The 13,119-nt window shown below is 47.6% G+C and overlaps 1 protein-coding gene across 1 annotated transcript; it reads right to left on the bottom strand.

The window, feature by feature from the left end:
• Nucleotides 1-4,466: 4,466 nt before the first annotated feature.
• ZFP92 (ZFP92 zinc finger protein) lies at nucleotides 4,467-8,966 on the bottom strand. Its single transcript, XM_090265079.1, has 4 exons — nucleotides 8,920-8,966; nucleotides 8,566-8,692; nucleotides 7,422-7,526; nucleotides 4,467-7,092 (listed from the first exon to the last, which is right to left on the bottom strand). Exons 1-4 carry the CDS (start codon nucleotides 8,950-8,952, stop codon nucleotides 5,789-5,791), a joined length of 1,569 nt encoding a protein of 522 aa, XP_090121205.1. The 5' UTR covers nucleotides 8,953-8,966; the 3' UTR covers nucleotides 4,467-5,788.
• Nucleotides 8,967-13,119: the final 4,153 nt, after the last annotated feature.

Raw genomic sequence — 13,119 nt, 5'->3', positions numbered from 1 at the left:
TATGTACAAAGGGGTCCCAATTAGACTATCAGCTGACTTCTCAAGGGAGACCCTACAGGCAAGAAGGGACTGGCAAGAAATATTCAAAGTAATGAAAATCCAAAACCTACAACCACGAATACTCTATCCAGCGAAATTGTCATTTAGAATAGAAGGACAGAGAAAGAGTTTCCAGGAAAAAATAAAACTGAAAGAGTTCATTAGATCCAAACCACTGTTATATGAGATGTTAAAGGGACTGGTTTAAAAAACAGAAGCTAGGGAGATGAAACAAAGGCAAACTAAACAGGCAACGAGAGTGGAAAAGGAACTGTGGGTACGGGAAGCATATTGGGGGGAGGTCAACAGGGAGGGGGAGTGGGGAGAGGGAGGGAGATGATATAGGAATTGGGGATCATGGTAGGAGGGAATGGAATAGACGGAGAGAGGTTGGGAGGAACTGTATGCACAACTAATGGACATAATCTAAAAGGGGGGGACAACTGGAGGGAGGGGGGCCACTGGGTGGAGGGGAGCAGAGGGAAGGGAAATTGGCACAAATGTAATATTTTAATCAATAAAACACATAAAAAAAAAAAAGAGCACATTGAGATCATACTTCACACCCACCAGGATGGCTAGAATCGAAAAGATGGACAATAACAAGTGTTGGGAGGACACGGAGAAGTTGGAATCCTCATACACTGCTGGTGGAATGTAAAATGGTGCAAGTGCTTTGGAAAACAGTTTTGTAGTTCCTCAAAGTTAAACAGGATTCTCATATGACTCAGCAATTCCATACCCAAGAGAACTGAAAACATGTCCACACAGACACTGCTACACAATTATTCATAGCAACTTTATTAGTCATGGCCCAAACTCGGAAACAACCCAATACTGTGGTCCATGCATACAATGGAATAATACTCAGCAATAAAATGTTAGGATTGATATATATATACAACAACCTGGATGAACTTCAGAATCATTATGTTGAGTGAAAGAGGCCAGACACTAAAGTGCATACAGCAGGATTCCACTTACATAGAATTGTAAAATTCAAACTAATGGCAGAAAGCAGAGCAGTGGGGTAGAGGGCAGGGAGGAACAAAAAGGAGGGAGCACTGGGGAGACAAAGTAACATTTGGGGGTAATGGATGTATATATGTTCACTGTCTACATTGTGGTGATGGTTTCATGACTGTGTCCACATCAAAACTCATCCAAGTGTACACATTAAAGATGTGCAGTTTCTCGTATGCCAATTATACCTCTATAAAGATGTCAAAGAAAAATTAAAAATCAGCAATCTCCAAACCCTGGAGGGCTGCTATGTTTTGAGGTCATAGACATATTAGTGCTAGTGTGAGAGGAAACCAGTTATAAATACTATGGCAAGTGGGGACTCCCGAGAATGTCAGTTGAGGCTGCTTTTATCAAAGCATCATAGGTGGTGGACTGCTGCCGTCCGTATGCACATGTTGACATTGAATGGGTGTCCAAACCATCTAGATGTACAGTGTGTATACTTGGTGGTTGTCAATGTATAACTTCACACACTCTAGTAATTGTTTTACATTAACTTCCCTGCCTCGATCTTAGAATACCTCTGTAGTATTTTTAAAAATTGCTTCTTATCAAGAACTAGCTAGAGTCCAAACTTCCTCCTGTGGCATCCCAGGCTCTCTGCATTCTGGTTTTAATGACCTTTTGCCTCCAACTGTCCTACAGCAAGCCCTTGTAGGGTTCCCTAACACACCATGGGCTCTCCCTTCTTTCCTGCACCCTGCTGCTGGAAGTCCCTTGACCTCTACTTCCTGTCTTGAGAGCTCATCTAGTACTTATTCCTATTCCAGCCTCAAGACACCACTTGTCATGCTTTGCTACTTAACAAGGTGTAGACTTAGCACCCCCAGCCGAAAGTCTGCTGTGTCCCCTTGGCTGAGCAAAGGAGTGAAGATTTAGGGCCCTGGCTCATCCTAAATGCTTCATGGGAGTTGGCTCTGAAACCAGCATCTTGCTGCACCCATGCTGCCATAACACCAACAAGAACACACTCTGGAGTGAGAGTAAACCATTCAGTAAACATTTAGGAGCTAAGCATGCTGACTGTCAATGGCAATGAATCCTCCGAGAGCCCCTTTCTCAGGCCTGCTTTCTCCTCCCTTGGGGGCAAGTCTGGGATTCTAGCCACTTGCTTCCAGGGAGCACAGCCCTTGTCTGTTTCTTTTATTGAAGGCATCTGGCAGCTTTGCCAAGCAGAGAAACTGTTTCAGGCAGTCTAAGCAAAGGTTCTAATATACCAACCATGCTTGAAAAGAGCTAATGCCCAGGCTTACTTAGAGTCTTAGACACAGATGCTGCCATCATCCCAGCACTCAAACAAGGCCACACAATGGCAAATGAGGCTGTGCCAACCATAATTGCCAATGGACAGGATCCAGTGACTCAATGACCATCAAACACAAAGGACAGAGGGAAGGAGCAAGGACCCCAAGCATGGTTGGGGGAGGAGGTAGGTAGAAAGAGACTGAGGCACCACTAGGTGGCAAGGCCAGGAGGAGGGGCTTCCAGGCCTACAGGGCAAAGGAGTGTCCATGTTGAAGTCCTTCCTGAGAGGCCAAGAAGCAAACAAAGGGAGGTTGAAGGTGGAGTTTCCCTCTCTACAGGGCCACATGAGGCCAGACAGCATACGCACACTAATGAGTGTGGTTGCTGCCATGTTGCCTGAAGAATGGCAACAGAACTGTGTTTCTCAGGGGACGGATGTGGTGCTTGGCCCTTCCTGGTCTCAGAGTCATGGTGTTCGACCAGCCTCAGGTGGCTGCCCTTGATCCCTATGCAGCTGGCTCTCAAGGGTTTCTGCCCTGTTTCTGCAGGGGGCTGAGGGATGCCCAGACACAGCAGCTTGGCTTTCCCCCGTACTTCCATGCTTATTGTTTCCCCTAACACCTTTAAACCTGGCTGGTATTTGGTTACTTTAAACCATCTGATGGTTACCAGTTACATGGAGATATTGCCACAGCATTTAAACAACTCTTGAAAAGTTCCCAAAGTTTCAAAGGTCAAATTGTCCACTGACTCTGATGCGCCATGAGCAGACCCAGTGTCTTGTTATTGTAAATGTCACTTATCTGAGTAAGCATTAGGACACTGTAAAACAAGAGTGAAAGTGCTTGGCACCTTTCCAGGAAAATCCACTTTTTGCTTAAAACCCCTGTACATTAACCCCTGCCCCCTGAACCTAGTCATCTTTGTCTGTGGGTCCCAAGGTGAAAAAAGGAGCTCACATTAAAAATTAAGTTAGCTTATAAAATAACTAAGAGTTTCTAAAATCTAAAAAAATAAAATAAAAATAAAGTTATCTCATCCAGTAAAACCAATGGGGGTGGGGAGATCCAACTCTTCTTTATTAAAAACTGGTAACTGACTGGCCTGTAAACACAAAATTGTTCACTCCTCCCAATTCCCATCATGTGGCAGTTGCTGCCCCAATCCTGGTCAGGCCATGGCTGAACAAGACTGGAGTCCAATCACATGGCCTCCTGCCACTGTCCTCTGCTCTCCATGGGGATTGGTTTCCTGAATCCATGCCACATCTAGCAAAGATTGTCTGTGCCTTAGGAAACACACATTTCCCAATGACCTCTCCATTGAGTACAGACACTGTTCCCAATACTTCTTTTTTTACTAGAAAACCCAAAGTTGCAGAGACTTTCAACTGCCTCAAGGTAAGGCTGAAGCTGACTACAGTCTAAAATCTGAGTTCAATGTGCTAAGGGGGCAATATTCATTTCACAAGCATTTACTAAGTATCAAGCACTGGGCTTGGCAACTAGGGCACAAAGAAAAATGTGACATGCAGAGCAGAAGGCAATCAAAGAACAAGGGGGTATGGACCCAGTGAAGGAGGCTAAGAGATAAGAGCAAGTTACGAGAACTTCCCATAAATCAAAGGTATGGAAAATCCTTTTAACATATCTGTATAAAACATCTATGTCTACATCTACACCTACACTTATATTTCTCACTTCTGGAGTCATCCTAGCACTTGGAGCTCCAAGCAGCACGTTCGGAAAGAATCCTGTACTTTCAGCTCTTTCCACACTCTCCTGATGGGTCTTTGACTCACCCCAGTCTTACAGAGAAGGCAAGCTTGCTTCTTGGAGGCCCAGCGGGAGGCCTGCACCACACCCACCACCTGCCTGCTCTCAGGTGCTCTGTATGACAGACCAGAGCCCCTGGGAGTAAAGAGGGCTGGAAGGAGGTGGCAAGCCAACCAGGAAGCTAGGTTGAGAGTACTAAGGGGCATAATTCCTGGGCCCAGCTCTGGGGACATCACAGGTGGAACAGGACAGAGCCTGCCAGAAGCTGCCTCCTGGCCAGTGTGAGCTTTCTCCTTGAGAACCTAGCCTGCAGTACAGTGCCATTTGAAGGGTCTTCCCTGTTCTCACAGGGAAAAGGGGGAGGAAGGAGAAGAGTAGCCAGGTTTGCCACCACACTAATTGTGTGTTAGCCCTCAGGGGGTCCCTATCTCCTGTCTGGGTACTTCTCAGAGGGTTGGCAGAGGCGATTCTTATTTCAGGAGTGATTCCCTGACACACTCATATGGCAAAAATCTCAATCTTCAACTTACATTATCCTGAACACAAAAACATTCAAAGCAACTGAACCTCCAATATTTTAAATGTCATGCGAAGGCAGATCCAATGAGAGAACCACTATTGGGCACCCTCTGTGCAAATTTCTAACCCGTCTTGCTTTCTTCCTGATGGGCACAAACCACAACGGGTGGCTGTTTGGGTGGGCGTGGGGAGCAGCTAAGTTTGAGGCTTTAGGCACTGAGAGTGGGGAGGAAGGACGGAGAAGCCAAGGTGGCCTTTGCTGGTAGGGGGTGGGGTGGGCAGAAGGTAGCAGGTGGGGCAAGCCTGAGGATTTGGTGGGCAAGGGAGAGACCAAAGGTAGCAGGGCAGCAGGTGGCAAATGTTGCCATACTGCAATGTCTTGCCTGGAGCTTGCTGGTCCGAGGGACCACAGCAAAAGGGCTCCTCTTTCGGGGAGCAGAAGGTGAGAGTCCCTGGGCCTCATGCTCTTCACAGGCTCCTGGCCAGCCATCCCCTAGAACCCCTCAAGCTCTGAGCTCCAAGAAGATGGGCCTGGGTGCTGCTTCTCTGAGAAGCAGTAGCTGGGGACACACATGGATGGCTGCAGTTTTCAGGCACAAAGACAAATGACCTAGAAAAAGAATGGGTCACTGCTCAGTATGACAGCAGGGTGTCCTGTGCCTTCCCACAGAGCAGAGGTTGACAACGCAGGCACGAGCAATCCAGTCCACAAGAACATTTGCCTAAGTTCATTTTCAGACCATTTCTTAATTTTGAGGAGATGTCACAGTCAAGCCACAGCCTACTTGTTGAGCTCACAAGTTTGAGTTTCCTCAAGTCCCTTCCATTTATAAGCTTTTAAAGGATTAAAGTGCTTTTAGTATCTTCTACCTGAAAACACTAACAAATCTTGGGGCAAAGCGAATGACCCCATGAAAGAAAATAGACCATCTTTCCCTGACTCAAGGTGCCTGTGCCCTTGGGGTGGCCCTACTCACAGGTTTCCTTCTGCTCACAGCACGAAGTCCTGATGGGTGTGCAAGAGCCCTTTGAGCAGTTCACATATCATCTCCACATGTGTGCACACACATGGTAGCCTGTCACTAGCCCAGGGCAGAGGCTACAGTGGGGTCCCTGCCTCAACTGCATCATCAATGACAGAATGGAGGGGAGAAGGATGCTCAGCCCTCTCACGGACAACCCTGTCAGATGGCATTGTTGGCAGCCTTGCATTCAGAATCTAGTCCCTGTTTCTCATCTTCAGGGTGGGGCTCTTCAGTGGGACATTTGAGGGCCAAGGAGGCTGGCTCTTTTTCACAGTTGCTCTCCTCCAAATCCTTCTTTCCATGGCGAGTTTTCTGATGGTGATGGAGCTTCCATTTCCTCTTAAAGGCCTTGTTACATTTGCCACATTCTCCACATGTGCAGGGCCTTTCACCACTTTTGCTACAGGTCTTCCCACACTTGTGCACCTGCCGGTGCTCCATGAGAAGTAAGCTGCTCCGGAATACCTTGCCGCAGTCTTGACACTCGTAGGGCCTCTCTTCACTGTGAACTGCCTGGTGCTTGAAGAGGTTGGATCTTCTGCTGAAGGTCTTCCCACACTCACTGCATTCATAGGGCTTCTCACCGCTGTGCACCCGGCGGTGCTGACTGAGGCCTGAACGCCCCCGGAAGGCCTTCCCACATTCCTTGCACTCAAATGGCTTCTCCTTGCTGTGGATTCGTTGGTGGTGAATTAGCTGGGAGATGCCCTTGAAGGCTTTTGGACACTGGCTGCACGTGTAGGGCTTCTCACCACTGTGGGTGCGCTGGTGCTCAATGAGGTTGGAGCTCCTACTGAAGGCCTTTCCACACTCACTGCACTCGTAGGGCCGTTCACCGCTGTGGATGCGCTGGTGTTCTAGCAGGGCAAAGCTGCGTCGGAAGAGTTTCCCACACTCCTGGCACTTGTAGGGCTTCTCACCACTGTGGATAATTTGGTGCTTGATGAGGTTGGAGCTGCGTGTGAAGGTCTTCCCACACTCATCGCACACATAGGGCTTCTCACCACTGTGGATGCGCTGGTGTTCTAGCAGGGCAAAACTGCGCCGGAAGAGTTTCCCACACTCAGAGCACTCATAGGGCTTCTCACCACTGTGGATTATGCGGTGCTTGATGAGGTTGGAACTCCTGCTGAAGGATTTCCCACACTGCTGACACAGGTACCGCTTCTCTGCACCTTTTGAACACTGTTGCCTGGAGACCAAATCCTGCCTAATGCTGCGGTTACTTTTAAGCACAATTTCTCTTTCCTCACTCAAGGAGCTGCCTTGGCCCTTCTCCCTGTGATGGTCACCTCTGTTGGAACCTGACTTTGGAGAACGAGCATGTTTCTGTCTCTGCTCAAGTGTTTCCTCCGGCAGCCTAGCTACCTGACCCTTGCTTCCACCCTGAAGATTAGCTCCTGCAAATTCTTTTGGACAATGTTTCTCCTTGGTACTCAATGTCTGGCTCTTGATCCATTTACCTGTAAAGACAGAGAGCACCAACCAATGTTGTTCCCTCTGTGGATCTCTATTTCAGGTTTGTTCTTCAGCCTAACCCTCATGCCAAGGTTGAGAACAGATGAGTCAGGAGATGATCATGGGCAGGTACACAGGAGAGCAAGAAGGGAGGAAATGATTTGAGACAGCAGGAGGTGCTCCCTTCAAAAGGTGCCTCTATGGGGAGAACTCCTTGGGCCATTTAAATCAGCCACAAAAGAGAATTTTCTACCCAAAGTGGCCCTGCCACCCTCTGTTGGCCTCTGCCTTTTGAAAACGGCTCAGTCAAGCTGGCTGAGCATCTTGTACTCACCTGCCTGTATCCCTGTGGCAGTCCTTGTCCTGTTAACGCCAGCTGCCCATGGCTTTTCATCTTGCTCCAACAGGGACACCAGGTGAGGCTTGGAGGATGAAAGTCCTGTCCATGGAAATAAAGTGGATCAGTAACTCCTGAACTCAGCTTAGCCTCAGTGTCTTCAGGAACAGAGAATAAAGAACTCTCCAGAAAGTGCTACTGGGACGGTCCAGAGAAAGGGCAGAGTCCCTCTAAGAAAGCAAAGAGCTCTAAGTATAAAGGGGCCAGGCAAGTATAGGGGATCTTAAGTAGCTGGTGATTTGGGCCAAAAGGATAAAGATGTTGTTGTATTATTTGGACTGTGGAAAGGACAGCAGGCTTGTAGGGGGGCTCTGTGTGTGTGTACACCCTGAGACACAGATAAGGGGTTAGGCTGTAGGGAGTATCAGGAAGCAAACAGGGTCAAGGGACTGCCTGCACCCCTAAAGCTGAAGCTCCTGGGGTCATCATCAGATAGAGCAGATGTCTCAGTTCCTTATGCCAAACTCAGCTGAGAATTCTTGAACTTCCCTGGGAACCCCAGATCTTCTTGGTGAGGGTCAGAAAGAACCCAGGGAAGAAACTAGTCTCCCTCCATGGGGGTAAATCACAGAGGTGAAATCTGTTAAGTCTAAAAAGAACATTGGGGCAAGAGGATTCACTGCAACGCCAAAGGCAGTGGGATAGAGCAGGGAGCCTATACTGGCTCTTACTCTGGCTTCTGCATGCCTTGTCCCAGGCCCTCTGTGGCTTAATGCTGCTATACTCTCTAACATGAAACAAATGTGAAATGCAACTTGGTAAAAATGACTTATGTCTCAAATAGTGCATAGGGTAGTTTGCACCTATCTTTTGGGTAGAAGAGGTTTAGTTAACCTGTGAGTTCATATACAAAATAAGTTTGATGGGGGGAGGGGCACACATTTACCTAAAACATTTATAGGTCCAAACCATTGAACTAAAAACTACCCTGTTGAGACAAAACCTGAGCTGCAATGGATTATGGATCTGATGGGAAAATGCATTTATTCTTGGTCTCACAGTAATAATAAACAAGGAAACTCAGAAATAAACTGAGTTCAGAGACGGAGTAGGGGGCACTGACTATATGTGGGGTCCTTACCCAGTGACACCAAATGGCGGTAGTTCTCCAGCATCACTTGCTTGTAGAGGATCCTTTGCTTGATATCCAGAAGCTTCCATTCTGTCTTGGTGAAGTACACGGACACATCCTCAAAAGACACTGGCACCTAAAACAAGCCATTCCTGTGGCTGCAGGGAAATTCACCCTCGTGGGTCCCAGGATGAGGTGGCAGCAACTAAAGATGGGGCAAGAGGGCTACTGAAGAGCTCAGGAGCTGGGCGAGGCTCAGAGTTACAAGAATTGTGAGGCTGGGACACGAGGAGGTGGCAGATAAAGACTGTAAAGGGGAGATGTTGAGGTGTGGGGTCACCACAGTTGGGGAGTCCCACTCACCTTGGGTCTGGCCATCAGGAGAATAGCTGCCATGGCAGGAGCACTGAGAAGCTAAGGGAAGTGGAAAGAGCCAGGTGTGAGATGAGGCCCACCCACTCCGGTGCAGCCTCATCCAAATCAGCTCTTATTCACAGCTACTGGGACACAATTCAACTCACAACACTTTCCCCAAACTGAGCTTCTGTTCCCCTCCTCACCCATGTAGTTGACCATCAGACACAGATTTAATCCTTCTTCATACTAGGCTCAGCTAACCAGGCTTTCAAGGGAGTGTTTTTCTTTTTTCCTTCCTTTTTCTCATTTCCTTATTTTCTTGGACTTCTTCTCATGTGGGCAGTACCCCTGACCCAAACTTTGCAGCCATCCTGGAAACTCCACTGCTAACCTCTTTTTATCTCAGGTCAGGGTTCTTACAGAAAAACTCCAAACATACCACCTCTACTGATCAGGCTGGTGAGCTGCACAATGAAGGTACCCACAATAACTGGGGGGAGGGGTGCTCTCTGAAGAGGCAATATTCAGGTTAAGAGCTGAGTGTTGCGTGAGCAAGGAGAGTTGCAGGCCAAGGGTGCAGCCCACATCCAGCCCTCAGATAGGCTTGAGTGCGGCGTTCATGGTGCTGAAAATGTGGGGGGGGGGGGGAGTTTGCAGAAGATGAGACCATGTAGGCCCCTTGGGGACAAGAGGGAGCTGGGGCTCACACTAAGGGCAGGAAGAGTGTGTAACAGACAAAGTATATGTTATCAGATTTCTCCACATCAGTTTTTTTTGTTGTTGTTGCTTGTTTGTTTTTTAGGATTTTACACCAGATTTATTGAAAGAAGAGGAGGAAGGGGGTTGGAGGGAAGAGAAAACTCCCAGACTGACTTGAGGGCCCATAAAAGCAAGGGAAGGGAGAAGGGGGAAGGAGAAGGAATGGAGATTCCAGTCATCCATGAGGGCTCATAGCAATCGCCTCTCTCCACATCAGTTTTTAATGCCAGAAGACAGTGGGGAAGAAGAAAGTTTGTTCTAAGGATGACTGGAGACCAAAAGGTGGAAGTCCTAGGCAGAGCAGCAGAGGAGCAAGGCTGTGGATGGTGGGCACGTGGGCCTGGAGTGTTTCTTATGCTGCTGTGGATAATGAAGAAATTTATATTAATCAGAGAGAAAGAATCCCTTAAGGCCAAGTGGATGTTAAAACCATTAGGTGAAAGACCGAGGAAGAAAAGACATCCATGTGATGTCAAAATATCTTCCTGGGCTGCTACTGGTCACAAGAGAGAAAGCTAATCTAACAGTGGTAGCACAGAGGTGAGACTTACCTTCAGGGATGCTGCAGGAAGTGCTCAGGTGGCCCAGGAAGGCTCTTGCCAAAGCTTGACCTGATTCTAATGCAGCCTTGGGATCCAACTTGCAGTTTACAGAGGATCTCTGGGACAGAAAGGAACAGTTAAAGACACCACAGGAAGTGACCAGCCTGACCCAGAAGATGAGCTGTTCCTGGGTCTCCTTTGCAAATCAGTTTCATGGGAAAAAGAGGAGGCTAGGGAGGATGACTATTCTAGATGAAAAGAGATTAAGGGGTCAACAGCTAAGTGCAATGGAGTTCTTGATGACATGCTGGCAGGAACAAAAGAGGAGTTGAAGGCATTGGCGGGTACTGAGGGTTGACTGTGGAACGGCTCTCAGAGGACAGTGGGGACTACTACTGCTTATGTGTTGGATTGATAATGGCCCTGGGTTATGGAAGAAAATGTCCTTGTCAAGAGATGCTCATTGAAGCATTTGGAGGAAAAATGGCGTGCAAACTTAATTTAAAATGTTTGCTCAAAACAAAGGAGAGAGGGAGAGAGGGAGGGATAGAGGGAGAGAAAGAGAGAGAGGGAAACAAACAAATAAAATGAGCTGGAGACCAGTGCCAACCCTGGGAGGTAGGTGCCTGGGCTTCATTAGACTAGTTTCTTTGTCTGTTTGCTAGATGGGGTTCAAAATTAAAAGGGAAAATAATTTGATGGTTCTTCAACAAGTAAACATAGTCATCATATGGCCCAGGAATTCCACTCCTGGATACATACTCAAAAGAACCGAAAACAGGTGTTCAAATAAAATCTTGTACGTGAATGTTCCTAGCAGCATGATTCACCAGAGTGAACAGGTAGAAACAACCTAATGTCCATTGACTGACAAATGGATAAACAAAACATGATCCATACACACAATGAAAAGTTATTTGGTCATGAAGAAGAATGAAATACTAATACATGCTACAATGTGGATGAACCTTGGAGACATTATGCTCAGTGAAAAAGTCACACACACACACAAAAGGCCAAAGATGGTATGATTTCATTTATATGATGTAATATAATATTTCATAAGAGCTGTCTTGATCTAGTTTGGAAGTTATGACTAAAAACCTTTTCTCTGCCCTTCTTGGGCAGTTTGCTAAACTCCCACCTCACTTACCTCCCTCACCAGGACCCCTCTCTCTGGGGCCACTAACCATGCCCCCAGCCCCCTTATTGGGCTCCCACACATAGGAGCCAGCACTAGACAACTAGAGGTAGCCTGTAGCCCAGAGGGACCCTGAGGAAACTAGTATGCTACTCTAGGTGCACATCCCCTTCCATGGCAGACTCTTGTCCTTTGCTGCTGTAAGTAAGAAAGAATCCTGCCTTTCATCTCTGAGTAGCAGTGTCCTCTGACCTGCCGTCAAAAAAGTCTTATCTCACCCTCACCCATGTGACTCAGTTGGTCGAGCGTCATCCTGCAAAATGAAAGGTCACTGGTTCAATTCCAGGTCAGGGCACATGCCTGGGTTTTGGGTCTGGTTCCTGGTCAGGGTACATACGTAAGGCAGCCAACTGATGTTTTTCACATCGATGTTTCTCTCCCTCTCCTTCCCTTCCCCTCTCTCTTAAAAAAAATCATATCTCATGAAACATATGACATGTTCAGAACAGGAAAACCCAGAGAGTCAGAGAGCAGAAGGGTGGATGCCAGTGTTGGAGGGGGGCATGGTGTGTGTGACTGCTTCACGGCTATTGGGTTTCTTGCATGGTTGATGAGAATGTTCTGGAACTAGATAGCGATCATGGTTGCACAACGTTGTGAATACACTGAATTGTTCACTTTAAAATGGTTCACTTTATTTTATATCAATCTCATCTCAACCAAAAGGGGGGGGGCAAGAGGTGTCACTGTCAAGTAATCATTCTGATATCCACACATCACATGTTTCATTCTGACACACCGTCAGTCACTTGGGGACCTGACAAGCTAAAGGTGCAGGGCAGAGACCAGTAATAATACCCAGGGTTTTCAGACTAACATCACATTGTTTTGAAAAGCAGCACAAGTTTCTTTTCTCCTTTCCATGGCTATACTGCCAGGTCATGATCCATCTTGGAAAACACAGAAAAGTCTAAAGAAAAAGGTATTGTCTCTGGTCCCCCAACTCCAAGACATACTGGGGTTCCAAGCCTCAAGTAGAGAAGCAGCTGTTGAGCTGTGATCACCTGAGAGAAACAGCATGCACAGGCTCACCCGTAGATGGAGACGAACACTTAAGTTCAACACCACAAGGTGCATTGCGGGTGTCAGCCATGATGAGTGGTCATACACAACAGCTGTCTATGCTTGAGACCTTGTCCCTCAAAGTCAGCATACTTTCAAATCCCGGAAAGAAAGATGTGACAAGCCCTGTTCTCACAGACTATTAACTCCAAGTAACCCCCCAGGTGGGACTGTGATGACACTCCCTAGCACATACATAAGGAACAATTTAGAAAGAGCCTATGGAGCTGAAGAACAGCTTCTCCTAAGAGACCGTGATGTTGGGCCACCAGAGCATAGGAGAAATGGAAGGATAATCCTAGGCCCCAAAGCTCAGTTTTCCCTGAAAATAGGCACCGGGCATGCAGGTGAGGGCCCATCAGACAGCAATGCTCCAGGCCAGAAGCTGGTAAGGCCCTGTCAGCTTCCTCCTGGACTGGTTTGCCCCTAGGAAGAAGGAAGACTCCCACCCCTTTGCTGACCCTGGCAGAGGGGAAGCTGAGAATGAGAAGCCACTTGCTCACCACCCTGAGGGAGGAGAGGAGAGGAGGGGGTACAGCAGTGCTGCCAACTGAAGCGAAGCTGCCCTAGAGCAGGAGAGGGGGCCAGTGGCCTGATGCCTTCCGAGGACCACGAGATGGGGCTATTTCCCCAGAAAAAGAA

This window comes from Furipterus horrens, unplaced genomic scaffold (genome assembly GCF_987537825.1).
Source record: "Furipterus horrens unplaced genomic scaffold, mFurHor1.1.pri manual_scaffold_17, whole genome shotgun sequence".
Classification (NCBI taxonomy): Eukaryota; Metazoa; Chordata; class Mammalia; order Chiroptera; family Furipteridae; genus Furipterus; species Furipterus horrens.
Note: the sequence above shows the minus strand (reverse complement) of the source record. Positions and strands in the feature narration are given on the sequence as shown.